We start from the raw sequence: 27,835 nt of genomic DNA, 5'->3' as shown, positions 1-27,835 counted from the left end.
ATTTATTATGATAAAAATATGGTCATTAATAGATTCAAATCGTAAGAATAAAAATGTGTTAGAATTATTCTACTCATATTTATTTCAATTTTTGTTCCATAATATATATCATTTTGAATGAGAAAATGGTATTCCATCATCTGTTTATTTTCCCAATTACTTATGGATAAATAAATAGGTATTTAAATACTTAGATTTTTATTAAATAATATAAAATTGTGAAATTTCTAAAAAATAACAATAATAAGTTATCAAATATATTAATTTAATTAAAACCCATTATATAAAAATAAAATTTACATGAAGTTACAATTATGAAATTATTAATGTAAATCTAATTAATTGAACAACTAAATATACAATGAGTTAAATGCTCTCCCTCGATCTCAATCTCATGGTGGATGGGTAAATTTTTTCTCAAATGCTTACATGAAAATGATTTTACTTATAGTATGTATTTTAATAAATAAAATAAAAAAATAAATATTCATCTTTATTGCTTTATACTGTGTGATCTTGTTCACTTGGTCATTCAATACATTCCATTATATTTTTCCACTTAGCACTTTGACCTTAAATTATTGGATTGAGTATAGCTAAGTAATGGTTAACCATTCCAATAAAAAAATTAATATAAAGATTAGTTGTAGGTTTATTATAATTATAATTATAAATAATATCAGTTATAAATTTAATGAATAATATTTTAATTATTTGTCTTTTCCATTATTTTGATAATTAATTTATTTAATTTAGAAGATAAAAAGTATAAAACCCTTGTACAATATTTGGGCATCATTAAGAGAATATCTCTAATAAATTAATTAATTCTTTAATTACGCATGCATGAGAAATAATGTAAATACATATAAATTGATTATTTTAAAATTAATTCTTAAATATATTTAAAAAGAATTAATTTTTTAAGTCATTCAATTCAATTTTAATAGCTAAGTTTAAAAGTGGGTGTGTGTCCATATTATTTTTGAATTTAAAAAATAAATTTATTCGTGCTTTATCTTTTTTTATTTTGATAATATTCCGGGTCGACTTGGATTTGATCAGTTAAACTGAGTTGACCCGGGTTTCATTTGTCACTCAGTCGATTTTTATAAAAATGGTTTTTCAGTAATTTTATAGTTTACGTTTCTATTCCGAGGTGAATAGTCCACGTGTGAAGAAGGATTGTACCTCAACAAAGGTAGGACTCCTTCCGTCAGGACAAGACTCAGGGAGCTGGGGACTAGTTGGAGGAGGACTCTCTCTTTTACCTTAGCTTGGATTAAAACAACAACAAAAAAAAAAAAAGTCCTTTTGCGTACAGAAATCTGTTCTTCTTCATCTTATTTATGCCCATTCTAAACCAGCACAGATAAGAGGAAAAACCTACCGCTATTTAATATTTTATTCGAATCTCTGGGGCAGGGCGGATGGAGAGCATTTTAACTACGACGGAAAAACAGAGCATGGTGTCTTCTTTTTTAGAAATTGCTGTTGGGCAGACGGCCGAAACCGCTAGACAGTTTCTGCAGGTGAGATTCATCCGATTCGTGTGATTTTTTATTTTTTTTCCAGATTATGAGTTGATTGTTTGCATGTATTGAAGTTGGTCAAATTTTTGGATCTTTGATTGCGTTTCTCTGCAAGGAATCCTCAATGTTCCAATCGTTATACAGATTGAGCAAGTATGGGGATCAGTTTCTAATGGGTTTGTCCGAAGAGGAAAAAATAGGGCAGCAAATATGTAATCGTGGGGTTCTATTTGGATAGTCGCAAGTTAAAGGGTTCATGGAGGAATTTTGAAAAAAGATGTTTTTTTAATAGAAAAACTTTATTTTGGGAATAGTAGTGTGATATTTATGATATAAAGTTGCAAGCATGCCGATATACAATCATACATGAGGTTTAAATTCAGTGAGGCGTGCAAATTTTGTTGCATTAGTTTTGGTGTTGGAGGCTGGATCGAGGGACGCTTCTTCTAGTGGGTGTTCTTATCTGAAGTGTTTCTTAGGTTTTTCCGATGAAATTTTTTCTATCTATGTAGTTCCTTTGTGGGTTTTAATGCTTGTATTTTTCTTGAACTAAACTTCTTCAAAATATCATACATTCTGTGAGTTTAGTTTGTTCTGCTGTTTCTGCTTACCTAGAATGAAATTTAAGCTATGTCCAGAGAAATTACGCTATGAATTTTTGTTGTCAGACTCACTTTAGGTAAGTTCAGGTTAAGATATGGTTGTATTGTGGTATTTATGTATCAGCTTCTTAGTATTTTATGAGGGCAATGCTTATCTAACATTGTTACTTGGAGCTGCTGCTCAAGAAAGGAGCTGATATACAGCAGTTGTCTTTCCCTCTTCTACGTAAATTTTCATTGTTGTTTTCATTAGCTATCAGCCACCCTCTGTAATCTCTTGTTCTTAAGTAAATTTTCATTACTATTAAAAAAAAGAAGAATTTGATGGGTGGACCAGAGAAGTTAATAAACTTATGAAGACTGTCAATACCATACTGAAATATTGATCGACTTCAATTTCAAAAGACAAATATATATAATAGATGGAGGCTAGAATCAAATAGACCACTGGCGAAGGGGGCAAAAGTTCTCCCCCCTTAAATGTGGCAATGTCATTACTTATTTGCCCCCCTAAAATTTTTCTCCCCTTAGATGCAGCAATGTTGTTACTTATTTGCCCCCCTAAAAATGTGATGAATCATTCTTCTTTTTTGTTCTGGTAACCAGGAGTAATGAATCATCCTTCACCATAAGCAACTTCTCTCCCCAAAATAGAACCCCAGTCCACTTTTTAGGGAAGCTATAGTTAATAAATACTCTAGACTCTAGTTTCCTAGAATCGTATTAGACTTTCCTCATTATTGTGCATTGTGACAGAAATTAATGCAATTTTTTTTGACTATTTCCCTCCTCTCTTCATGTCTACTCACCCTTATCTCTCCATTTCATCTTATTTCTCAAAGCCTCAAACATATACTCTTCCTTTTTGTTCTCCATTCTTTATCTTTTCTCTCAAGGTTTTGATCTCGATCTCCTCCTTTTTCCTTCTGTCTTTTGAGCAACGCGTAAATAGTACTGGTGTTGTCTCTTTTTAGTAGAAAGAGTTGAAAGAGAGAAATAGTGACTCTGGTAGACAAAAATCTGCATAGGCATACTTGGCAACTGGCATTCATCTCATCACTTGTCAAATTTTATAAGTTAAAATATCATTTGTCAAGTTTTATAAGGTAAAAATCTAAAATCAATATTTACAATTTTTCTCTCTTTTTACTTTGTATCTTAGATATTCTTTTAGGGATTTATTTATTTTCAACGTTAATACCTGTGGGTAGGCATGTTACACTTGTGACAATATTACTTATACAAGAAAATTGACATACGATTATATTTAGTATTCTTATGAACTCATATTTTTAAAACTTTTAACTCTAGTTTGTATAAACTATATGAGTTACAAACTCTTGTAATGTTGTTCTATCATATAATAAATTAATTTTAAAAATTTTAAGTTAGTTGAGAGAAAAATGGAATTGATGTATCCTATTAGTAATTTTGTATATATACATGTTTCAATTTTTTTACTCTTAACATGTTGATGTTTTGATGTAAGATTTTTTACTACATTTATTTGTTGTTTATAACATATTGATATTGTATGAGCCATGTATAATGTAGTTAGTCTTAAAATTTTTAATAATATATTTTTATTTATTTATTTATTTATTTTCTGATTTTCCCCTCTAAAACTTCCTGGGCTCCATCCCCCCCCCCCCTTTTTTTTGATAAAGATGTATATTTATATAAAACAAGAAAAATACAGAAGCTACATGAGCAAGCTGGGCTCCATCCCTGAGACCAGTCCTTGGTGAAAGTTCTAGTTTAGTGCAAAGCAATGGGAGAGTCAGATATTAAGATAAGAATATTGTTGGGCATTCTAATTCACAAAGGAAAAAAAATATTTGTAAATTTCTTTGGTTCATTAGTTTTTTGTCATTTAAATATGGAGCTATTACTAAGTGTCTTTAGTACCAACATTACAGGCTACAAGTTGGCAGCTCGAAGAAGCTATTCAGTTGTTTTATATTGGAAATGAGGGTGGTGGGTTGCAATCAACTTCTGCTTCACAACCTGCTGAAGATGTTAAACCAGTGTCTGGTGATGAAGAGTAAGTCCACTCAAAATCACTAATCTGCCTTATTTGAAGAGTATTTTTTGGATAATTATTATGAAAAATATTTTATCGGGTAAGGACCTCCAGGAGAAAAATCACTATGAAATAATTCAAAAAAAAAAAAAAAAAACTGTAGAAACCTGGAAAACTAGTCGAGCATGAGGCTGGGGTTGCACATGGGTTAGGTTTTTTGAAAATCCAATCCCCTGCGAGGCCAACTCTCGTCCTGCCCTTGCTCTGCCCCCACATCCCCAGTTCATCCCTGCAATGACCCATGCCCCTTGCAACCTTCTTTCCAAAGATCCTCTTCTTTAAGTTAGTTTATTTTTATTTTTTAAATGTTATGTGTGTATTTTCTTCAAAAAGAAAGGCATTAACATCATATAAGTTTTTGGGCTAACTTTTTCTCTCCATGCCCCAAACTTGCATGGGTCTTTTACCCTAGCCCGTTCTGCCCTGTGTAGTGGATGAGGTTGGATACCATGTTAGCCTGCCCTGTGTGCACCCCTCTGCGATGCCTTTGTGACAACAAGATGTTGATGGGAAGTTGTGCTTCATGGTAAAGAAACAGCTGGACAATTTGCCATCCTAGTCAAACCTAACAGATTGTCAATGATCTGCATCTGTCAAAAATCTTGTCAAAAGGCTCTAAGAGGTCATCCATTAGGGATTTCTTCATCCATACCCAACCAATTACGACAGCCAGATACCTCTCCACTAGTAGAGGTTTAGTGAAATGGTGAACATAAAACCCCAAGGTAGGGCCCTCAACTCAGCTTCTGTGGAGTCGTTCTGACTGAAAGAAGCTATGTAAAGTAAATGGATGTTACCTTCAAAATCTCACATAATGCCACCACCAGTAGGCCTAGGATTGCCTCTCAAATTTGCCATCAAAATTGAGCTTAAAGCAACTACCTGTAGAAGATGGTCGTTAAGTGGGATCTCAATTCTAGAGTTGATTTATCTACTAGCCAATCTCCAGTTATATCTGATGATAGTGTTAGGCAGATGACTAAGGTCTGGGAACTTATAAAAAAGAACATTGTTCATGACTTCTCATAGTTTGATCGAGTAGATCCTTCCCAGGTTCTTCTGTTTCTTTCTTTCTTGACACCCTAATGAGATGGGCACAATGGTAAGAAGCCAAAATTTTCTCGCCTATTTTCCCTATGGAGTTGCTGTCCTTTGGCATAGAAGGTATGGTGAAAACACAATTGAAAACCAAACTTTTGGAGATAATTGCCCCTGATTTGAAATGTGAAAGCGCAATGCAACAGAAGATGACCAATAGTTTCCTTCACCCATTATATAGCTTACTAGATCGACTTTCAGATTTTTCTTCCAGAGCAGCTGGTCAACAGTGAAAAAATCTATTTCTCACAGCAAACCAAATGAAGTGTGTGATTTTACGGAGGCATGGGAACGTCCCAATTGATAGCTGAAGGAAGTCTAATGGAATGATCAAATCTACATAGAAGTCATTCAATGATGCAAAAACCTATGAGCTCAAAGAGCTTCTCTTCTAGATCATAACATTATCCTCCAATCCCTAGTGTAATTACTGTCAAGTAGGGAAATAAGCACTTGAAGTTTCTTCCTGTGGCATAGCACGAATTCCAAAATTGAAAGTTCTCCAAATTTAATGATGTGAGGACTTTAGATTCAGGATCTTGTGCAATGCTGCAAATTGTGTGAAAAGTCACTGCAAGAGCATCCTCTCCTACTGTGAGCTATACTTGAGCTTGAGCTGGTAATAGCTTTCTGTCTTCTAGACTCCTAGGTGGGGAGGGAATATCCCCCCTCCCTCTCTTTTTTTTTTTTTTTTTTTAAAAAAAATGGGACCTTTGACTCATTTGTTTCTCATTTCTTCGAGAATAGCTGATTGTGAATTTTGGAAAGCTGGCATAAGAAAAGGTGGAAACCAAGATAAGAAGCTGGGTAGGAGGCTTGTCTCAGCCAAGAGTGATGATGGCATAGTTAACAAGCTCATTGGTTACATTAACCTCCAAAACCGAAGATTTTTACCAATGTAACTGTTGTGTTGGAGTTAATTCATAAACAAAGAGCAGCGCTTCAACACCTGTAATATGGTCAATATCTTTGTCACAAAAAAAAATTATGTCATGTACAAATTGCAAGATTGATACTCCAAATAAGATGTTTGAGGAGGCTGAGAAGGAAAGGCAACCATTTTTTTAGTGGTGCAGAAAATAGAAGCAAGGACTTCACCCTCCCGTTTTAAATAATAGTGGAAACAAAGGATCACTTTACCAAAAACCTCTGGAGCTCTTTCAAACCATGAGTACAGTAATTGATAAGAAGAGAGAAGGATGAAAGGGAGATGCAGCTCTTACTCCAACTTCTCCATTTAACCTCTAAGTCCATTTTAAGAGAGGATCAGGAAAGGTCCAATTAAGCCTGTTGAGAGTCCTTCATATTTAATCAAACGTCTACTCCTATTAAAAGAGTGAAGAAGTTCATGAGTTGTGAGGGCTGGGTGAAGGATTTGTTCCCCTTTGGAAAAGCACTTTGATTTTTAAAGGTTGTTTTTAACTTGTAAACTAGGACTTTAGCAATTAATCTTTAGAGATGGAGATGAGACTAACTGGTGGATGTCAGAGTTATTGATTGTCATTTGAAAATATTCTTAACACTTCAGAGGGTTGAGTATGTCTTTAATTTCTCATGTCATCAATTTTGGAATTACATATGGATTCTCCTTGCAGTCTTTCCATCTCACTCCAGGCTGGTGAAATCCACTTTCGTTCTATGCTTTTTTTTTTTTTTTTGGATGTGTATGTTTCCTTTTGATGCATATGCTCTCTTTTCATGAATTATTTTGGTCAGTTGAAAAGAAGAAAATAATAAGAACTATTACGTACTTTTCTCTGATGCAGTGTATGGGAAGAAAATAATGGAAATGAACCTGTAGCAGGACTTACTGGGGAGGATGAAGTGCGTCCTCCTTTACCTGTGAAACGAGAGGTTTTATATGATGATGCTACACTCTATGGGTATGATCTACTTGGTCCTGCTCTCCATGTGCTCATTGCAAATGATCTTTACACTGCATATACTAACAGTTTGATGGAACACATTAAATACTCAAGTAAAAATAAGTTAAGAAGTACATACGTGTGCCTTTACACTAAAAACACTATAACTGCCTAATTAAATCTCAGAATAAAAACGAATGCAAGTTCTATATACAGATACACTTTTTGCTACTTTTAGAGGGACAATATGATTAAATGTAAAAAGACAAAATATCGTTTTCATATAATTCAACATTTATAATGCTATATATTCCTTTTATAATATAGTATCCCTCCATAATGAGTAAATGGATTAACTTTCTCAAAATATGGACTGGAAAAAACCTGCATACAACGAAGATACTTAAGTTGTACCTTATGTTTTGCTTATTGAAATATGCATTTTTCAAATTACAATAAAGCTTTACTTTGATTTTAGGACACAAACATCTATACTACTCAGAAAAGGTAAAAAAAAGATAACTGAAAGATACAATTGCTGAGGAAGATGGGATATTGGAATATTCAATGAGTCCATCTATCATATTTTTTCATTCTTAAGTCATTGAACCAAGCCCTTTAATTGTTTGTTGAAACTGGAAATTGTGAACCAAGTTAATTCCATTATAGTTACTGTTTCCCTTTTGAAATATCAAACATTACCTTTGATACTGACAATATCCCATTGTTGTTTTACCCCTTCTCAATATTCAATGTTCTGCATCCACAATTGAGTTTTTGTGAATGTATTGTTTTTTTTAGGAAGGTTAATTTCTGTCATCTATTTTTAATTCAGAATCTCAAGGATGGGCCATCCAGTTCATGAGGCCAACTCAAGGATAGCATTCCGGAATTTTGATGAGGAATCAAAACGACATGCTGTTTGGGAATCAGATCAAACTGCTTCATCTTCTGCTACTGAAGCCCCTCGCGACAATCTTGCATCACTCTATAGGCCTCCCTTTGCCTTAATGTACCATGGTCCTTTTGACAAGGTTTGTCCTATTGGCTTGAAACAAATTTTGGAGAGATCTAAAATGTTCTTTTTATTCCTTGAAAAAAGGAGTGCTTATGAGCCTTTTTTTTTTGTTTTTTTGTTTCTTTGTTTTCGTTAAAGTTAGTTTTACAACCTTCCTTTTCTTTTGCACCTGCAATACTAAGCTAAACTTCTCATCAGAAAAATTATTTCACTCTCTTTCATCACATCATTACAATTTGTGGTATTGGTTAAAGATCATCACTAAGCAAATACAGCATAGGAAAAAAGACCTTAAATCGTTTTATTTCTATGCTGGGCCATAGTTCTTTCTATCTTTAGATCCTGTGGTTCATACCACAAAAGGAAAAGTTATAATAAGCTTTAGATTCGATCAGAGAATGTTATTGAGACACACTGCTGACTTTACAGGCAAAGGTAGAGGCTGCTCAACAGGGTAAATGGCTTCTCATCAACATACAGTCTACCAAGGAATTTAGCTCACACATTGTAATATTTTTTTCTACCATCTCTTTTCATTTTTGTTCTATGTTTTCTATTAATTGTTACTTTACTGAAGTATCGATTTTTTTTTTTACTTTTTAAAGCTCAACAGAGACACATGGGCAAATGAAGCAGTGGCTGAAACAATCTGTAGTAACTTCATTTTCTGGCAGGTGTCCCCTTTAGTACATTTTCAATATGTTGTGAGGTCACCTTCTTGTGTTTTTTTGCCTTTTTGGTAGATTCCTCAGTGCTTTCGGATCTTTAAAGTGGAGACAGCTTTCTGATTCTGATGCTAACATACTCAGATTCTTTATAGATGGAGAACTTTTTAAGTTTTGTGAATTATCTCCTGATCATCTTATTTTAGGTTTATGATGACACAAGTGAAGGAAGAAAGGTTTGCACCTACTACAACTTGTATTGCATTCCTGTTGTGTTGGTCATTGACCCTGTTACTGGGCAAAAAATGCGATCTTGGGATGGCATGGTTGAACCAGAGCGTTTGTTAGAGGTAATATTTCATAATTTGACTCGGTTGCTTGAAGGCATGCTTGATGAAATTGTTCCTCATAAGTGAAGCTTCCAGAAAGAAATTGATTTGTTTAACTGTTTCTTTCAATGATCTCAAGAAACTAAATTGTTTCTTTCAATTTATTGTATTCTTTTCTAACAGTTGGATCTTCTTGTTTGTTTTAGGATTTAGTGCCGTACTTGGATAAAGGTCCAAAAGATCATTGCAGGGTGCACTCTCATAAACGTCCTAGAGAAAGATCTACAAGCGTTCAATCTAATGCTGAAATGATGCCTCCAGGTAGTTGATTAACCTTATTGCGTCATGGTTTAATGCTTACTGTGTTCTTGAATACAACTTCCTTAGAATTGGTAAATAGGTTGGTTAAGGGGCTGGATCTAACCTAGGACTAACAATTATGCTTAGTCTTGTTGCTCCAGATTGTAGTTGTCAACTGGTCCAGGTGAAGAACCTGCACACCCTTAGGAAGTGATTAATAAGAACTCAAAATGCCCGCCCCCTCCATCCCCCCTCCTCCCAAAGAAAAAAAATGACTGTCCTCGTGCAAAAGAGTCATATGAGTACGGGGCTACAAGTGGCACCCAGCGAACTCATTTAAAGCATACATGTTATTTTGTGGTTATTCAGTTGTGGTCGAATTAGAAAATAGATTCCATTTGTTCATGCTTGGGTCCCTCGGGTAATCGGGAACATGTTAACTACTGTTCTCCTGTTGGCTTTGAGGAAGACTATAATGAGAACTTTGGTTCAAATTCGGAGTAGAACAATATGACATCATTTAAAGACGTCTCTAATAATGGGATTACCATACGATGGATTTTGGAGTTGTTTCTTGTGTACATGACCTTACATTTGAAGGCAGTCAGTTTACATATCGAATATTGTGGTTCTGGCTATCAGTATGGTCTATATCTAAAAGCTATTTTCATCTGAAATCTGTCTAGTTTTATTTTTTTCATTTTTAAGATAGATATTGTGGAAGACTGTTCTCTGTTCTATTTATTCTAAAAAAGAAAAAAAATCTTATTGGAGATGATGTTTTTTAGGCTTTTGGCTACAAAATCTAAGCACAAAGAGCTTCTATCTACTGTAGATGAAACTGCTGAGGAAGACGAAGAGCTTTTGCAGGCACTAGCGGCTTCTTTAGAAGACAAGAAACAAGTTGTGAAGCCAACTCAGATTGATACTAAAGCACCCAAACTTGATAAAGAAGAAGAATCTGACAAACTTGAAAAGAAGACGGAGATCAGCTCAAGTAAAATGCCCACTTACCCACCTCTCCCTGAAGAACCAAAGGGTGATAGAACACTCCTTTGTAGGGTTGGTGTCCGACTGCCTGATGGACGAAGGCTTCAGAGGAATTTCCTCCGCACAGATCCAATCCAGGTAAAAATTTATAAAAACCGATAAATTCTTTTTTTAGGAAATTCCTGCACCCTGGAAATTGCAAATCAAACAGTCATTACCACAGACATACCAATACTTATTTTTAGTTTTTGGGTTAGAAAATCTAGTCCATGGTTTGCATTACTCGTATCTGTTCCTGTTGTTGCAGTTGCTCTGGTCTTTCTGCTCCTCTCAACTCAATGAGGGTGATCGTGCTTTCCGGCTCACGCAAGCTATCCCCGGAGCATCAAGAAATCTGGATTACACCAGTTGTTTGACCTTTAACGAGTCAGGGCTTGCAAACTCTATGATTTCCGTTACCTGGGAATAGAAATGGGTTCTTTACAGCTCTCAGGGCACTCCTCACCGGAAGAAATAGCAGGGGAAAGGTTCCTGGCTCTGGTGAACTCAGCCGAACTCTGGCCATCTGTAATGCAATTCTTATCCTTTCTATAGGCTGCTACAGATACATTCACAGAGATGTATCTGTTCTTTCGTTTTGGGTTGTATATATACAATTTCAGTAGTTTCTCATGCAATCTTTACTGAACCGGTAGATGTTCTTTATTTGAGTAATCTCCATGAAGTCATCATATTATAATCATCTTCAGTTCTCTAATCTCTTTAACAACAAAGCTATGGGTCTCAATGTGAGAGACGGAATCTAGAGTTCAGACTTGGGAACTGATTTGGGTATCTGCAGAGTAAATTTTCTCTCGAGAAAGGCCGTACACAAATTATTCACTTCCGTATTTTACTGCATGCCCGTACGACATTCGGGTACATGAAATAAGTCGACGGGTACGAATGAGATCGAAGCGACGGATGTGGGCCCCTCTACGCCCGATATATCGGGGAGGGCAATTATCGGCCGAGACGGTATCGGAAAAGGTAGCGGCAGGATCGATGTGTTGCCTCCCCTCTGACACCTCTGACATGCCTCGGTCAAACCGACAGTCAAACTCACCTCTCCTTCCCTTTATTTACCAAACTGCCCTTCTCATCCTAATAATAATGTAATTAAAAGAAACCACTTAAGAGTTCCATTGGTCATCTACTGTGGGCCCTCCTCTGACTTTGGAAACTTGGCTCCCTGGATCATGGAGCTCGTTTGATACTTCCCGGGGCCCACTTGCTTACGATCAATTGCCATAATGTATTTTCTATTATTACTTATTTTTACACGGTTAAGTGATTAAGAAAATATTATAATAAATATTATTTGTAATTTTCGAATTTTAAAAATAATTTAATTATAATTTTTTATATTAAATTGATTAAAAATAAAAGCACCCAAGATAAAGAATTTCTAGCACTCATGCCTGGGCTTAAATTACGTTAATTAATTAATTAAGTATATTTTAATTTACGATCAGGTCTTAAATCCGGAGACTTTAATAAGTTTATTATTTATATAAAATAATATAATTATAAGGTTATTAATTTATAAATTGTATTATAATAAAGGAGATACCATGGGACGGGGAAAATTGAATTATAATTGGTGACAACGCCGGGAAAACCGAGCTCCTTCCTACTCTCGCTACTCTCTCTTCCCTTTCCATGGCTTAGCGAGCAGTCTCGCTTTCCTTGTGCCCTTTCCCGCCGCCGCCCCCCGGTAGCCATGGCCGACCCTCTCACCCCCTCTCCGACCCGCCTCCTCGATCACCACCACAACCACGAGCCTCAGCCCCAGCCACACTCGCAGCCCCGCCTCCCCCCTTCCCCCACCACCTCCCCGGCCCCTTACCCTCGCGAGTACAGGAAGGGCAATTGGACCCTCCGTGAGACCCTTGTCCTCATCACCGCCAAGAAGCTCGACGACGAGCGCCGCTCCGGCGGTACCGCCGGGATCGACCCTAACAAACCCTCCTCCTCCTCGTGCAAGTCGGCGGAGCTCCGGTGGAAGTGGGTGGAGAACTACTGCTGGGCGCACGGGTGCCTCCGCAGCCAGAACCAGTGCAACGACAAGTGGGATAACCTGCTCAGAGACTACAAGAAGGTGAGAGAGTACCAGCTCAGGTCTGATGGCGGTGGAGATCATAGTTGTCCTCCGTACTGGAAGCTTGAGAAGCTCGAGAGGAAGGAGAGGAACTTGCCCACCAATCTCGCCTTGGAGGTTTTCGAAGCGCTTCAGGAGGTCGTCAGTCGGAAACAGATCTTTTATGCCCAGAAGACCACCACCAGTACTCCTGCCGCCGCTACCCTTCCTCCTCCTCTTCGGGCCCCGCCTTCCGAGCAGCGACTTTCTGGTACCTGATTAGAGTTAAACTAAGCTCGATTTCAAGGACGTGATTAAACAAATGACTAAAACAATTCCTACCCATTTTTTCTCGTGAAAAATTCGCCATTCCTACCCATTTTTTCTCGTGAAAAATTCGCCTACTTTTCTCCTCAAATTTTATTTTCCTGAAGAAGATGAATTTCGGTCATTAATGCAGGCACTGGTTTAATACCTACACTGGTAATGATTAATGAATTCACTGATTTACTCTGGAGCCTCGACCCAGAAAACAAGAATTCTGAGTGAGACTGAAACAAGCTACATGATCCACTCCAGGAATGAAAAATTTCACGTCATTTGTTATTATTACTGCAGTTCTCAGCCATGAAATTTTAAAAAATCACTCAAAAGTAAGTTCTTGAACAAGCTTCTTGGTTCCAAATCCTTTCTTACGTAAATAGACTGATATTAAATCATCTTTAAATAGAGTCTCGACCCAGCAAACAAGAATTCTGAGAATATAAGCTAATATTGAATCTTTTTCTTTGTGTGCTTTTTTTTTTTTTTGTTGATATTATTTCTAAAGACTGCTCTGATTTTCTCAGCACCTGAAACAACGGATTCCTCCGAAACCGAAGGCAGGGATCAACCCGATTCCGACACGAAACGCCGGAGGGTCCGGACTCTGGGGTCGAGCATCATCCGAAGCGCATCAGTTCTGTCTCAAACACTCCTGGCCTGCGAGGAGAAGAAGGAGAAGCGCCATCGAGACGTTCTAGAACTAGAAGAGAGGAAGCTACAGATGGAGGAGAACCGAACGGAGGCCAATCGTCAAGGCATAGCTGGACTCATATCCGCCGTCAACAACCTCTCCAGCGCGATTCACACCCTCGTCTCCGATCGAAACGATACCAGATAAGTAATTCTCAGAAAAAGAAAACCAAAAAAAAAAAAAAAAACTGTAAATGCCATTGCTGCTACTCCGAACAATAATCATTGTTTTATTAAAAATTCATTTTTTCTTCCTCCGCAACTTTTACTTTCCATATTTCTCGGTTCTGTAACGGTGTTGAAGAATCATCTGCCTACCCATCTGGGCATCTGCGGTTGATCCGAATTTCTCGTTCTTCATTTTTTCTTTTAGCTTTTATTTCGTTTTAGGAGCTTGATTAAGCTCTTGCGATATGTTGAGTGTCGAAAGACGATAATACCCTTTTCTTTTGACTTAATTACCCTGTTTTTTAATTGTCTTCGAGACGAACTTGTTTGTCCTTTTATGAAAAGGATTGGACCCAACTACCCACTCTGAAACTCAGAGAGGAAAAAGCCGCCGTTAATTTGACGTATGAAATACGAACAACTGTTGTAAAGGTGAGACATCCGTGAGAAGCCGTAGTGTGGCTCAGCTTAGGTGACTGAAAAGTCTGAAATAGCCTTAGCTTTTTCCTATAAAGACACCTACGCGCTTTTGAAAAGGTCCCGTCGCTTTTCAGTGGTTGTCGCGGCTTGCAAGTGATTAAGGGGAGGGGAGATGTTCGTCATTTATTTAATATTTAGGGGTCATTTTAGAGTTGTTGTGGCTGATTCAAGGGTACTACAGCTTACGACAGAGCGGGGCTCCCACGGCTTCCAGAGCAAATCTGTTTGACCGGGTCGTTGTCTCTTTCTTCTACCCTTTTTCGGACCATCGCCTACGCCACCGTCGCTGGTGTTGCCGAGAACCACCGGCATCGGAGGAAAGACAGCCGCCACCGGTGGTGCCTCTTCCAGGGCCGCTATTCTTATTAAAGAAAAAACGAACAGGGCTGGTGTTCGATGGGAGGGAGGAAAGGAGGAGAAAATGTTGATTGGTGGGTGTGGGTCGGGTTGAAGTGGACTTTTAAAACCCACCCGACCCCGTGAAAATCCTAACTCCGGCCCGAGTGAGAATGTAAAATAATAAATTATAATATTACACAAAATAAATTTAAAATTTAAGCACAAAAAAATATTTTTTTTCATGTTAAATTTACATATTATGTACAAAATACCCACGTAAAGAGACTGGCCAATGCAACCTAAAAGACTAGTTGTTTAAATGCGAAAATCCAACCTAATCAAGAGAGGTGGACCAGAACCACCTCTAATAAATATTACCATATTTACTGGTACAAGGCTTTACTCTAGTTAAGTATTTAAAAATATTTTATTAATCATATAATTACATTTTTTAGTTTAACTTAAAATCATTAATTTAATATTTTAATTATGGTGGTATATTTTCTGATTAAACCAAATAATATCTCATTAAATTATCTAATCACTATAAGTTGCAATAATGAAACTAAAACTAAGAAAATAAGAGTAAATCTTCCTTTTCATTCCAACTTTTTCCTTTGAGTTTTCTTCCGTTGTGAAACTTATCTTTTATGAGATTCACCTTAAACTTTATGAAACTTGTGGGTATATTTTCAATGAGAATCATCTTATACTCCTTGATATAGCTTGTTCGATACTCCCCCTCAGGCTGAAATTCATACAGTAAATTATGCCGGATAGCTACCATCTGCTCAGGGCTGATCAGGAAGAGGTTCAGGCCGTGATGCCGTGATTGGATGCCCCTTGAGAAAGAGTAAACGGAGCAATTCAGGCGTTGCTGAATTCCAGGGGCCAAATGCAGGGTTAATTTCAGTCCACACTGACAGCTTCTGCGCTCAGGGCACAGTTCGAGAAAGACATACGCTTGCAGACTGGTTCAGAGAGTTGAATTTGCAGACACCTGCAAGGCCATTCAAGACTATCTTGGACTAACGACTGGAATCTTATCATGTAAGGCTGCAGATGGGAGATAAGTTTCCGCCTCTATTTCTGTTACATTTTCTCTTTCTATGCTCTCCGTTTTCTCTGCATTTTTTAACCAAATCTGCTCTTCTGATGCAGACTTCTTTTCTCTGTTCCATGTCTAATCTTGATTTCCAGCAAGTATAAAGAGTTTGAGACTGAGAAAAATGTAAAAACAAAAGACGAATTAGGTTTAGAGTTTTAAGCCCTGATTCTTCTTTTGTGACCTCTTTAATTTATAAGCCAGAAATCTTAAATTTAGAAGAATTCATTTGAGAGAAATCCAACTTTAGTATTATTTTTACTCTAATTCTCAACAGGCCCCGTTAGTGCCCTTGGTTGGAAATTTAAATTCTAAGAAAAATTAAAAATATTTTTTTTAGGATACATATTTTCAAAAAACTTTAAGATAAAATCATATTAGACCCGTATTAGGAAATTACACAGATTTTTTTAGATTTTTTAAGAAAAATAAATAAAAATTAATAATCAATCTTATATATTATCATACTTATCCGATAATTTTTAATAAAATAAAATATCAAATATAAAATTATCATAAAAAATTGCATGTGTTGAAGTATTATAACATCAAATGTTAAATACTTATTAAAAAATATTATATGGTTTTTGACCAATCTTGGCTAGAAAATCTTACCTATAAAATACGAAACAATAATGGTCTTTAGAAACGTATTTTTACTAAAAATGTCTTTCCAACACTTTTGGAAAAAGGCATTAATAGGGTCTAGTGGGTCTATTTGGAATCTCATGGAAATAAAAGAAAATAAGAATTAATTATTATTATTCTAAAAAATAGTTAGTAAAAAAAATAATTTATTTATTATCTCATTTTCACTAATTATTTTTAGAATAATAATAAACAAATTCTTACTATTTTCTTTTATTTTCTAGGGTTCCAATCATACCCTAAACGTAATGGATTTGGCCCATTAGATTATGAGAGCTTCATTTCCTATCAATACCCATCTTCTCATGTGAAGCAGATTTGCTAGCCCAGAACACTGCTGCTGTAACCTTGAAACTCACCCATGATATGAAACAAAAGAGTAATATGTGAAGGAAAGATTAGTATTTTCATCCTCTTTGATGTTTTGTTTCAGCTTCTCAACTGCTGCTTTTGTAGCTTTCTGGGTGTAAATGATCTGCAGGAAGAAGAGAAAAAAAAACACTGAGAAACTTCATTAATGGCTGTTTGCTTCTTCTGCACTGAAGGCTTTGATCTGTATTACAGGTTTCATGTTCTTTAAATGCATAGAGGCCCTTTGCTTCAGTTTCTTAGGGCATGACTGAATATAGAGGTTTTAAAAAAAAGTGGAGGTGCGGGGAATCGAACCCCGTGCCTCTCGCATGCGAAGCGAGCGCTCTACCAGATGAGCTACACCCCCGTAATGGGAATGTTTCAAAACCTAAAAATTAAAATATACATATTTTAATATAATTGTTCTCATTTATGACATTTATGAATTTTTCAGTACAATTATTCAACTCCATGAAACTGCTGAAAAGGTAGTATAATGGAGAAATCAATAAAGATACAAGCATCGGCTGCCATGAGCACAGAAGCAGTTTCGACATCCCCTACCAAAATTTCAAAAAGTTGCAGAAAGGACATAAAAAAAAACAGATCAGCAGGAGCTCCAGCTAGGAAGAAAGAACGAAAAAAAATCAGAAATACCTCAGCTTCCACTGTTTTCAAGTACTTTTTTGCTGACATTTGATACCAGAAAGCATGCAATTACACGAGAGCCGATTCAACATGCCCATTACACTCATCTTTCCAACTCATACATGATCGAGAACCGCCATGGGAAGCACAAAGAGTGGACGATAGAGATGGGTCTGAAACCAGGAGCAGAGTAGCAGAGAGAGCCACGCTAGCCCTGATTGATTCTCTTCCTTTTAGTTTTTTATAAAGAAGGCAAGAAAGGAAAACACTCGATGGGTCACTCCGAAAATCAAAAGCTCTCTGGAAATTTCGTGGCTCTGGATTGAAGATTTGGAAACAAAAACGAAATCACCTTTTTTTTTTTTATCACCCACTCGTCATTGTCGGTAGGTCTCGACCTCTTTTCCTTTTACTGTAGAGTAACAGAAGTTGCAGAGACCAACCTTATCTGTTGTAATTACTGTAGTCTGCAGTACTGAATCTATTGTCTAGTCGCTTCCTCAGCATTAGATAAGCAAAAAACAAAGGCACCCATCTTCTCTATAAAAGCAAACCCCCCATCTTCAATTAGTTCACCACTGGCCGCTTCTGCGTCTTACGGCTCTCACTCTTAAAGTCTTTCTGCTCTCTCTCTTCACTGTATGTCAATGGAGGTCCGTGGTGCACGTTTCCTTCCATCGATCTTCTTCCTCGTGCTTCTTATCATGGCAGCCGGTTTTGTTCCTCTCCCTCCTCTTTTCACTCACACCCATCTGTTTTTTTTTTGTCATGTTTTATAAAGCGCTAACTCTTGTTGTTTTGATGAACCAGTGCCGGAGATGGGACTTCGAGTTGCAGAGGCAAGAACCTGCGAGTCCCAGAGCCACCGCTTCAAGGGGACGTGCGTGGCGGGCAGCAACTGCGCCAACGTCTGCAGGACGGAAGGCTTCCCTGGCGGCACATGCCGTGGCTTCCGCCGCCGCTGCTTCTGCGTCAAGCCTTGTTAGTTTGCACGGCCACTTGGGTGCCTGAATTACGAGTCTTTAGCTTCCATCTTCGCTCTGTAGCATCGTTCTGTGTGTCCACCATCTTCTCAACAATAAACTGAGCCAATCTCTGTTGGCTGTGATCAGATAGTGATCTCTGTAGTGTTGTAACTGCGTGTTGATGTGCTCTCGTTTACACATCTAAACTTTCATGGGTTCTTTTTCTGTGATCTTCCCTCGATCGACAAATTTTGAGATGAATTAAACCATGTTCTTCATCATGATTAGTCTCTCCAAAAGTGACTAAATCTAAGTTGATATCGTGTTAACGATCATCAACAACCCCAATACCTCGTATTAATAACAAACATGAAAAACATTTGAGCGATGATAGATAAAAAAAACAACTTTCGTTTTATATTAATTATATTTGTAAAAAAAAAATTGACCCATAAACGAGAAAAAGTAATACCAAAGCTTATCAGCTTGTCCACGATAACGAAGGAGTTGAAAGTTTTACTGGGTTGGTCGTTGCTGTCTCATATTTGCTTTTATGAGCCACTTTAAAGAGAAAAGGATATCTCTTTAGAAATTTTAAGAGCGGTAGATCCTCTTTTTGTGTGGACGGTGGCATAAAGTGAACTAGTTTTCTTTACGGTTTACTGCAACTCAGCGTGGATGAAAAACCTGAGCAATCAATGTGTCTAGTACTCGGTAGAAGATTTATTGTCAATGAAAACTACGAAACTTTGAAGGAGAATACTGGGAAGAGATGCATGAATGGAGCACTCTTAAGATGTATTCCACTCCAATCTGAAAGCTTATATGATGGTTGCAGGAGAAGCTCCTCCTTGTCTGTAATCATTTTTCAGTAAAAAACCAAAATAACGTTTAAACACTGGCAAGGTAATGAAAAGAAACTGCCTGTCGACCAAAACCAAGATGTCGGCATGAAAAGGGTATATGCACATCAACTAATTTGCTACTCTAGGCTCTACTGTAAATTAGAAGGTAATAGAGAAGACATGATTGTTTGAATAAGGAGAAGATAATAGCAAAATCAAAGACCAAGGACCCTCTCTCTTTAACTCTCCTGCTCTTGCCTTCTTTCCTACTCCTGACATGCAATTTGCAATTCAATCCTGAATTTATTTCTCTTACATGGTTCAAAGCATCTCCAAATGGTGAAAATTGACTATGATTCATTAAATCCCTTCTGCTATAAGCAATCAACATACCACAACAGTCGCCTGTTGTATCCCTTTTAGCAGCCATTCCCCAACCAGAAAGTCCAATTGAATACCACGAATTTATATCACAGCAGCAAACAGAATTGGGCTCCATTAAAAGAATGTTCTTAACTGACATGCATCAATATCTTACATATGCGAAGAATACCCTCAATTTTTACCTAACATAATTTATGCAGCTGCAGTTTGCTTATCATCATGATCATCAAGATTTAGCGCCTGCAACAGCTTTGGCCAAGACTCAGGGATTCCTCCTGGTAAATCAAACTCCAATAATTTCCCTCGGCTGCGGTAAAATTCTTCTACAGGTTGGCTCTGCATGCAGATTTTGACTTAGCGGATAAAGAAATGTGTATATATTTGCCATAGGATCATAATAAAACTAAATAATCCACTAAATCAAATAAACAAGTAAATACTGCCACTGGACTGCTGATGAAGATATGTGTGTGTGTGTGTGAGAGAGAGAGATACCGTTTCATTGTATATCCTGAGTCTCTCTTTTACAACTTCCTCTGTATCATCAGATCGAGTGATGAGCTTAGACGCACAATGAGGAGGTGGAAGAAGTGGTGCCATGCAGACCCCAGGCTTGCCATTCTCGCTCTTAATTTCAATGGCAGCAACATTGTAGTTCCCACCACACTGACTACAAATCCTCCTTCCTAGGCACTTCTCTAGAAGTACATCCTCTCTGAGTTTGAGATTCACCACCAAATCAATGTCAGTCACTCCCTCCAGTATCTCCTGAACAATCAAAAAGTTAAACAGGAAAAGTATTTTAATAATTTAATGATGATGCAAGTAAAAGAGACTCTTTGATAGGAGAGCCAAAAAACAGAGGTATAAATGGAACACATATAATAGACTCCATGGAAGCTTAACTCATAAACCATGAAACTTAAGCAATTGATATAAATAATTGATCGTCTTCATGTACCCTACCCTTGTTCATCATAAAGTTGCTCACCGCTTGTCTTATTGTTCGTGGGAATCCATCTAGAATGAAACCAACTTCTCCCTTAGATTCACCAATCTCAAGCCGCTTTGACAAAAGATTTATGATAATTTCATCTGAGACTAATTTGCCTTGGTTCACAATTTCTTTGAGCTGACAAGAGAAAGTGAAGAGAATCAGCAACATTATGCAATCACCAAGTTGACATACGATTTAGTAATATTGACGTTTTTAAATTATATGATAGTTCCACCACAGACTAACACACCCAGACGGTATGCTGACACACTCCTACAATAGTGACAACTAATTAATTATGATAACCAAATACCTGCTTTAACTTAATGATGCCTTCAATGCACTGCTCTCACACAGTAATGGAATCTTAACTTTAAACCTCACCAACAAGAACAACAATAGAAAAAACTATCCCACATACCAATAAATTCCTAAAATTAACAACACAATGACCAGCCAAATCCTTTAACTTCATGATATTTAGTGAAAAAATTTCCTACAAGAGATGATTCTAAACTTCCTGACGTGGGGCGAGCATCAGGAAGAGAAGATAGAAGAAGGAGAAGAAGAAGAAAGGAAGAGAAAAGAAAGAAAAACAGTGAGAAGGAAGACGGAGAAATCAGCAGGAGGAGAGAAAAACTTTAATTCATTCAATGATCTCCACTAATCCGATTGCAACCCTTTAAATAAGAAACGAAACTGAAGTTCAAAATAAAAAAAGGGGATAAATCCTGTCTGATGAATCTCATAAAATCAGGAGAAAAGGGATAAATCCTATCTGATAAATCGCATAAATTCAGGATAAATAAAAACGAAAATAAAATGAAATAAATTACAAAATTATGGGGTGGTGGGTCTTGGTGGGGCCCTTACGTCTCCGAGTGTAGACTCGTGTGATTGGTGGCACACTGGTGTCCCCACCACTTCCAGGCTCAGATTCATTCCTGAACGGATGTGATTATCAAATCTGTTTCTCCCTCTCCTTTCGTCCCTCTTAAGGCAATCAGAGATGGGGAAGAAGATTTGGAACCTTACCATTGTGGCTACTCTGATATAATTGATAACAAAGGACCTTGAGAACTTTTGAGGGAAAAAAAAACAATCAATTGGAGGATTATCAAGAAATACATACGCTTAAATCTTTATTTGGTTCAGCAGATTCTTGAACTTTCTATTTAGCTGGCTCCATTATCAGGGATAGGTGTGGAATGCTGGCTTAAGCTTTTTTGAGTTCAGAACTGAGAAATCCCTCCATGCGGTCACCCCCAATGGGTGGGAAACTTCCGCTAAATTTTTATGAATGCCCTAGGGGTATCTTGGACTGCTAGAAAGAGGTTGTGTCATCCAAGACTTAGATGGTAACATCCACCTAGTTGACCTTGCTATTTTCAGTCACAATGATTGGACAAAAGTAGAGTTGAGGGCCCTTCTGCAAGGGCTATTCAACAACAAGCTTTTTGATCCCCACATAGTTGAAAGGGATCCAACAGTCATCACTAGTTCGGTCTTGGGGAACAAATCTGCCCCTGGCTGCTTTCTTGAAGTTCTTCAACTAGAATGGAGATAATAGTGGGTCATTTACCGGATTTTGTATATAGACTACAAAAGTATGAATAGAATTTCTGACTCTTTGGTTAAAAATGTTCCTCCTATCAACATCATGTTGAAGGCTGCACTCCTTCGGTCGACTAGTTTCCTCTTTTCTTTGGCTTTGTTATGTTTCTTATTTGTTGTTGTCACCCTTGTCATGCTTTACCTCCTTAATTATATCTTGCTGATCAGGAGCTCTTGTAACAACTTGTCCATAGTAAAAATTTCCTGCCACAAAGTACAAAATGAATTTAAAATTTTCAACCTCACAGATTTTAGCTAGTTAATTTAACAAAATACAGTCTGAAGATTTCTTCCTTTGCTTTTCTTTCTTTTAGATTTTTCCATTATTACAACTTAACTTTTGGAGCACAAAATGAAATATCAACATGGTTTACAAAAGGGGGGATTTCCAGATGATAAAACCATCACTGGACTTGCTTATGGTGCCTTTGTGATACATAGTACATTCAAGACATGTTGTTGTCTCCTCTTAATGATCTTCCAGTTCAAAAGAGATTCTTAGAGATTCCATTTCAAAATCAGGTAAAGTACAAAAATTCAGGAGGATGGCTAACTCAAGAAGTATCACCAAGAAGTTGTGAATGTATCAAGAGATACTACATGATGAGAAAACTACAAGTATAGTTTATAGAATCATCCATTACACATTGTATCTCAGGGGATAAAATAGACCTCCGACAATGTAAAAGTTTAATTGATAGAATGAAGTAAACAAAAAGAGTTGCACTAGTAATTTCAAATCAAGCTTTAGCACCAAAGCTTCTGCATTGCAGCTTTGTCCCAGGGGACAGTGGGACTTCCAATTTGGAAACGTTTGCCAGCCCCATGATAGCCAATTGTACTAACAATCTAATACCAGGTATCTACTAGTTGTACAATTCTCCCAACGTGAGACAATTATAGGACAATTATAGGTTCATAGAACAATAAAAACATAATACTATGCAAAGACAGAGAAGAATCGAATGTCATAGAGCCAAAATGGAAGTATGAGAAATCCTATGGAAAGGGTCCTTAAATGTTTTTTCCCTTTTATTTCGTTTTATTTTAAAAAGGCAGAAATCAAATTTCATCAAGAACCAGGAGATAAAAGTAGAGGGGCCCCCTGAGGAAGCAAAAGGTGCACAGGGAAAAAGAAAGAAAAACAAAAAAGCAAAGACACAACGGAGCAAATCTAACTGAAGTTGCCACCAAGCATGTTGCCCACTCATGTCAGTGAGGACAACTAGCAAAACATCAACACTGTAATAACTCCAGCGAAGTCCATCTTTGATCCGAACTAATGAATATCTAATTCCAAATTTCGACATCAAATGAAATTTGGTAGCTCAGTCAGCCAAAAAATGGACTGTTTAAATTCCATATTTCTCTAACAAAACGAACAGAACAGTCGTGGCATCAGTCGATGATCAAAAGATGAATAAAACTTCAAACTTCTTACAACAAAGCCGGGTATATTTTCGTCCAATCCACCAATTTCCATCACAAATAACAAAATAAATAAACGTACAAATGAATACGATGGAGCCAAAATTCTTCTCCCCCTAAATTAGAACTGAAAGTCAAGGTTTTGATATCCAACAATCAAAGCAATGTCCTAAGCCAATAAACTGAACGTAAAGCTAACTTTAAAAAAATTCATAATAACGGCAAAAAACAAAAAAGGTCAAAAACTGACTTGCTCAGCGAGGGGCCCAGAGCTATTGAGTTCTTCCCTCACAAGATCTCCAGTAGCGATATGAGGGACACCGAGTAATTGAGAGAGCCGACCAGCATACGTCCCCTTCCCGACTCCGGGGCAGCCAAGAAAAACCCATTGGATGTTTCGGTTTTCAGGATCTCGACGGAGAGGCAGGGGCTTGCGGGAGAGGGAGGAAGGTGCAAGAAGGTCATTTTCAGAATTCAAAGCTGCAAAGCCCCGAATCAAAAACAGAGAAGGAGAGAGGCCCTTAACCTTCACAAGACGGTTCATGGCCTCCACGAAAAGGGTACGATAGAGAAGTTCTGAAAAAGTGAAATCAAGACTTCTTCTCGCACTCTGTAGCTGCTTGCAGAAAGAAGAAGAAGCGAAGCTTCGAGGGAGATGAGAGCCTGTTTAATGGCACACGGGAAACGTGGAGTTTTTTATTGTCACAGAAAGGAGAAAGGTCCCAGGGGCTGATGTGAACGGAGCAGTTTTGATGTTTTTTAGTGAATCCAGAACTCTTCAGTGAAAGTCAAATAGGGGAGTTCGCGGGTTGGGTTTAATGGGAAAAACCCATTTTCGCTCAAACCGATTTTTTAAGAGACGGAATTTCTCCTCAACAAATATTTTAAGAAAATTTCAAGCTTGAAAAGAATATGAAACAATTACATAAAACAATGAAGCAATCTGCACCCAAAACAAACCAATAAAGCATATATAAATTATCCACACTCGGACAACCCTGAACAAGAAGCTTGTCGTGATTTCTCCACGCAGCTCAGTTCACAACACTACAGAGCTTTCTGGTTTGCCCGGCTGATCCTGTAAGTGGTTCAATGTCTCCCATCTTCACCATTGCAGCTGCAAAACCGAGGAGAAAGTTGTTGGGTTTCTGCTGTATTCAGTGACGATGCTGTCTGTGGATCCTTCGCTGAACAACACTTAGTCGGATGCCAGCAGACCCTTCTTCTGAATGAGGTTCTTGGGTGTGACCAGATCAAGAGCAGCCAGATTCCCGCTGGCGCCTGGTGGTGCTGGCGAAACCAGCATCGATGTCGCTTCCGTTGTTGTAGATTCTGTTCCTGAAGTACTCGCATTGAGCTTGCCCAGTGGTGTGTGCACCTGCATCAGCGTCAGTTTTTGTGTTAGTCAATAATTAAGGAGCCTTCTTACAGAAAAGCCATTATAGAACCTAGTAGAAAGAAAGATAGAGAGAGTGTAGACATGCCTGACCGAATCTGTCGAAAAGGACATCAAGGCAGTCTGTGTGCCTGGAGGTTTTGCTGTAGCTTGTGCTTGGTTTGCAGCGGTTGAGTCCCTTCTTCCAAGCTTCACAGACCACAATGGACCACCAACCTGGTTCAACAGACCAGAAACTCGTCAATTTCCTGAAAATGGTGACTTTAAGAAGAAGAATAATGATCATGATCATGTAAGATTTGTATAGCTTACTGCAGCTGAAGCGTCGCCGGCAGAACTGCAAGAGCATGTGCACAAGACACAACACCAGAGCATATCTTTTCCACCTGAGACTTGGCATCTTCAGTGAGCCCTCCTCATGGAGATTGTTGCTTTTAGTATGTGCCTATGAGTGGGCCCACTATTAAATCTCTCACATGTGAAAGAGATAGAAAAAAAGAAAAACAAAAGGGAAAACTTGGCCAAGAGAAAAAAAAACAGAACGCCAAGACGGAAAACAAAAGGGGGGGAAGTGAGAATTCGACCGAGAGGAGAAAAGAAGAAAAGAAAATAAAAGGTTCTCCAAAGCTTCTCCAAAGTTGTCTTTCTCTACATTCTTATTTTTGGTGAAATCTCCATATCCGGTGATCTCTAACCTTTGTTTATTTGGTTATCTCACAATTCTTGTGAATGGGCTTGAATTATGAATTATTTTCTTTCATGATTTTGTAAACCTCAAGTTTGAGATAACTTGAGAGAAATTGATATTGTAAGCCTCATTTTAATAGTGGAAGATTATTCGGATTTGCCCTGTGGTTTTTTTTCCCTCACACTGAAGGGTTTTTCCACGTAAATTTTGTATTGTGGTTGTTTGATTGTTGTTGATTGTTTGAGGTATTGGCTGAGTTCTAAACTTTATGTAGGTTTCAATTTCTGCACATTAGGTGTTTGTAGAAATGTTTCAAATGAGATGATCTGTTAATATTGCACAAGTTTTATTGTCTATCATCTTCCTATAATAAGTGGTATCAGAGCCCATGAGTGTTGCTTTTAGTAGGTGGAGTCCAGCCCATGAGTGAACCCCACCATTAAATCTCTCACATGTGAAAGAGATAGAAAAAAAAAACAAAAAAAAGGGGGACTTGGCCGAGATAGAAAAAACATAACGAGAAGACGAAAAAAAAAGCAGGGAAGTGAGAATTCAACCGAGAGGAGAAAGAAAGAAAAAAAGAAAAGAAAAGGGAAGGTTCTCCAAAGCTTCTCCAAATTTGGTATTTCTTTACTTTTTTTTTTTTGGTAAAATCTCCATATCCGGTGATCTCTAACCTTTGTTTATTTGGTTATCTCATTATTCTTGTGAATAAGTTTGAATTATGAATTGTTTTCTCTCATAATTTTGTAAACCTCAAGTTTGAGATAACTTGAGAGAAATTGATATTGTAAGCCTATTTTTAATAGTGGAAGATTATTCGTGTTGAGAGATGGGGAGAGCGGTACCCTTGTATATAAGATTTGTTTGGGATAAGATAGTTCTTGTTTCATCCTTACCAAGACGAAGCATAACCCCTGCAAAGATAATGCTTAAAACCGTTTCAATTTCGAACGAGATACCGCTTGAAAATCGAGAAATTAGTTGTCTTTTTAACGATGGAACAATTGATTTATCATTAAATGATTGCCCACTATTCTTGCCGTTGTGTTTTCTCCATCCAATTTCTTCTGGGTTTCTGTTTCTGTCATCGTCTCACCCAGATCACTTTGATATGAAACATGCATGGAGAAAGCAGCAGTATAGTAAACTTCAGCTCCTAAAAACAGAATCCATTAAGCCGAGAGTTAATCATTCAGCCATGCAACGCTCCAACGCCTCTCTAATTTGAAGAAAAATCCTACCGGCATATGATCGATCACGAAAACCAAAATTTACCTAAGCATGAGTACTCAAGCCTTCACTTTCAAAACCAAATCGAAATGCAGATCCACCTTGCTTACTGTTCATAATGATTCCCTCGTCAATCCTGGAAGAGTGGAATCATCGTACATTTTTTATCCCATTTTCCTTTCATTATTGATTCTTATTTAATTTAAAAAATATTTAAAAACATTAATTTCTGGTTTTAAAAATCTTACACATTTCATTACTTTCTATTTAATATAATAAAAAATATAAAAATATTTTCTAAGGTAATTAATACCTTACTTTATCGATTTAAGATATTATTTAATTAATAGAATATTTAGTAAAAATTTAATTTAATTTTTAAAAATCTATATTTGGTGGTACATATTTTATTACCTTCCTTTTATAATAAAAAATATAAATATTTACATTAATTAATTAAAAATTCATATTCTTACGTTAAATATGATCAATTTTAGATATTTTTTAATTTTAAAATATTTTTAAAAAATTTTTATCTATTGGTACACGTTTCATTACCTTATTTAGGCACCGTCACTTCCCATTGAGGGAGACGGAAGGATGCCTCCCTCCTGTTGCCTAACTTTAATTTGAGTCGATAAATGTGGAAGACTGGATGCCAGAATTTTAAATGAGAAGCATCCAGCAAGGTGAACTTCAATGGCTGACATTCGTGTTCGTCAAAGGAAATGGAACACGATTAAGTCTGTTTCAGGCTTCCAGCACTCTGAACTGAATTGCAGTTTGTATCTCTCGTGTTTTTACTTTTTTTTTTGTTTTCTGAAAACGAGGTTTGGAATCATGAATATGTAAACAACTCACTAGGTTGATTATTACAACGCGTTACTGAGGTCTGACTGAAACAAATCCAATTCGCAGAAAAATCAACAGA

At 37.1% G+C, this 27,835-nt stretch overlaps 4 protein-coding genes, 1 non-coding gene and 1 pseudogene across 6 annotated transcripts; 3 read left to right on the top strand and 3 right to left on the bottom strand.

The window, feature by feature from the left end:
• Window positions 1-1,244: 1,244 nt before the first annotated feature.
• LOC137938940 (plant UBX domain-containing protein 7-like) lies at window positions 1,245-11,198 on the top strand. The gene is made up of 10 exons (XM_068784060.1): window positions 1,245-1,532; window positions 4,054-4,178; window positions 7,082-7,198; window positions 8,016-8,214; window positions 8,628-8,705; window positions 8,804-8,872; window positions 9,070-9,213; window positions 9,399-9,513; window positions 10,328-10,620; window positions 10,790-11,198. Exons 1-10 carry the CDS (start codon window positions 1,431-1,433, stop codon window positions 10,949-10,951), a joined length of 1,404 nt encoding a protein of 467 aa, XP_068640161.1. The 5' UTR covers window positions 1,245-1,430; the 3' UTR covers window positions 10,952-11,198.
• A 1,046-nt stretch (window positions 11,199-12,244) lies between these two features.
• LOC137939377 (trihelix transcription factor ASR3-like) lies at window positions 12,245-13,864 on the top strand. Its single transcript, XM_068784645.1, has 2 exons — window positions 12,245-12,872; window positions 13,450-13,864. The coding sequence occupies exons 1-2, from the start codon at window positions 12,245-12,247 to the stop codon at window positions 13,761-13,763; spliced, it is 942 nt and encodes a 313-aa protein (XP_068640746.1). The 3' UTR covers window positions 13,764-13,864.
• A 3,136-nt stretch (window positions 13,865-17,000) lies between these two features.
• TRNAA-CGC (transfer RNA alanine (anticodon CGC)) lies at window positions 17,001-17,073 on the bottom strand. The gene has a single exon. It is a non-coding gene; the product is annotated as a tRNA-Ala (tRNA).
• An 851-nt stretch (window positions 17,074-17,924) lies between these two features.
• On the top strand, window positions 17,925-18,544 carry LOC137939055 (defensin Ec-AMP-D1-like). The gene is made up of 2 exons (XM_068784227.1): window positions 17,925-18,068; window positions 18,165-18,544. The coding sequence occupies exons 1-2, from the start codon at window positions 17,996-17,998 to the stop codon at window positions 18,338-18,340; spliced, it is 249 nt and encodes an 82-aa protein (XP_068640328.1). The 5' UTR covers window positions 17,925-17,995; the 3' UTR covers window positions 18,341-18,544.
• A 1,015-nt stretch (window positions 18,545-19,559) lies between these two features.
• LOC137939184 (adenylate kinase 1, chloroplastic-like) lies at window positions 19,560-24,204 on the bottom strand. 2 transcript variants are annotated; one of them, XM_068784399.1, is made up of 4 exons: window positions 23,838-24,204; window positions 20,540-20,680; window positions 20,044-20,316; window positions 19,560-19,884 (listed from the first exon to the last, which is right to left on the bottom strand). In XM_068784399.1, the coding sequence occupies exons 1-4, from the start codon at window positions 24,129-24,131 to the stop codon at window positions 19,741-19,743; spliced, it is 852 nt and encodes a 283-aa protein (XP_068640500.1). In that variant the 5' UTR covers window positions 24,132-24,204; the 3' UTR covers window positions 19,560-19,740. The 2 variants fall into 2 exon arrangements, with proteins under 2 accessions (XP_068640500.1, XP_068640501.1); XM_068784400.1 differs by lacking the exon at window positions 23,838-24,204 and adding an exon at window positions 21,419-22,196.
• Window positions 24,205-24,312: 108 nt separating this feature from the next.
• Window positions 24,313-27,021, bottom strand: LOC137939373 (lignin-forming anionic peroxidase-like; annotated as a pseudogene).
• Between the last annotated feature and the right edge of the window lie 814 nt (window positions 27,022-27,835).

This window comes from Aristolochia californica, unplaced genomic scaffold (genome assembly GCF_029961685.1).
Source record: "Aristolochia californica isolate CCGP_79_NKW_82.1479 unplaced genomic scaffold, dmAriCali1.0.hap1 SCAF_8, whole genome shotgun sequence".
Taxonomy (NCBI): domain Eukaryota; kingdom Viridiplantae; phylum Streptophyta; class Magnoliopsida; order Piperales; family Aristolochiaceae; genus Aristolochia; species Aristolochia californica.
This window is presented reverse-complemented; position numbering and strand designations above follow the sequence as displayed.

Bases quoted from the DNA above. Each gene is read 5' to 3' on its own strand.
- LOC137938940 (XM_068784060.1), top strand. From the start codon at position 1,431: ATGGAGAGCATTTTAACTACGACGGAAAAACAGAGCATGGTGTCTTCT. The intron at 1,533-4,053 runs GTGAGATTCATC...CCAACATTACAG, and splicing joins CCGCTAGACAGTTTCTGCAG to GCTACAAGTTGGCAGCTCGA. The intron at 8,215-8,627 runs GTTTGTCCTATT...CTGACTTTACAG, and splicing joins ACCATGGTCCTTTTGACAAG to GCAAAGGTAGAGGCTGCTCA.
- LOC137939377 (XM_068784645.1), top strand. From the start codon at position 12,245: ATGGCCGACCCTCTCACCCCCTCTCCGACCCGCCTCCTCGATCACCAC. The intron at 12,873-13,449 runs GTACCTGATTAG...TGATTTTCTCAG, and splicing joins TTCCGAGCAGCGACTTTCTG to CACCTGAAACAACGGATTCC.
- LOC137939055 (XM_068784227.1), top strand. From the start codon at position 17,996: ATGTCAATGGAGGTCCGTGGTGCACGTTTCCTTCCATCGATCTTCTTC. The intron at 18,069-18,164 runs GTTTTGTTCCTC...TTGATGAACCAG, and splicing joins GCTTCTTATCATGGCAGCCG to TGCCGGAGATGGGACTTCGA.
- LOC137939184 (XM_068784399.1), bottom strand. From the start codon at position 24,131: ATGAACCGTCTTGTGAAGGTTAAGGGCCTCTCTCCTTCTCTGTTTTTG. The intron at 20,317-20,539 runs GTGAGCAACTTT...TTGATTGTTCAG, and splicing joins CACGAACAATAAGACAAGCG to GAGATACTGGAGGGAGTGAC. The intron at 19,885-20,043 runs GTATCTCTCTCT...ATCTGCATGCAG, and splicing joins TCAGGATATACAATGAAACG to AGCCAACCTGTAGAAGAATT.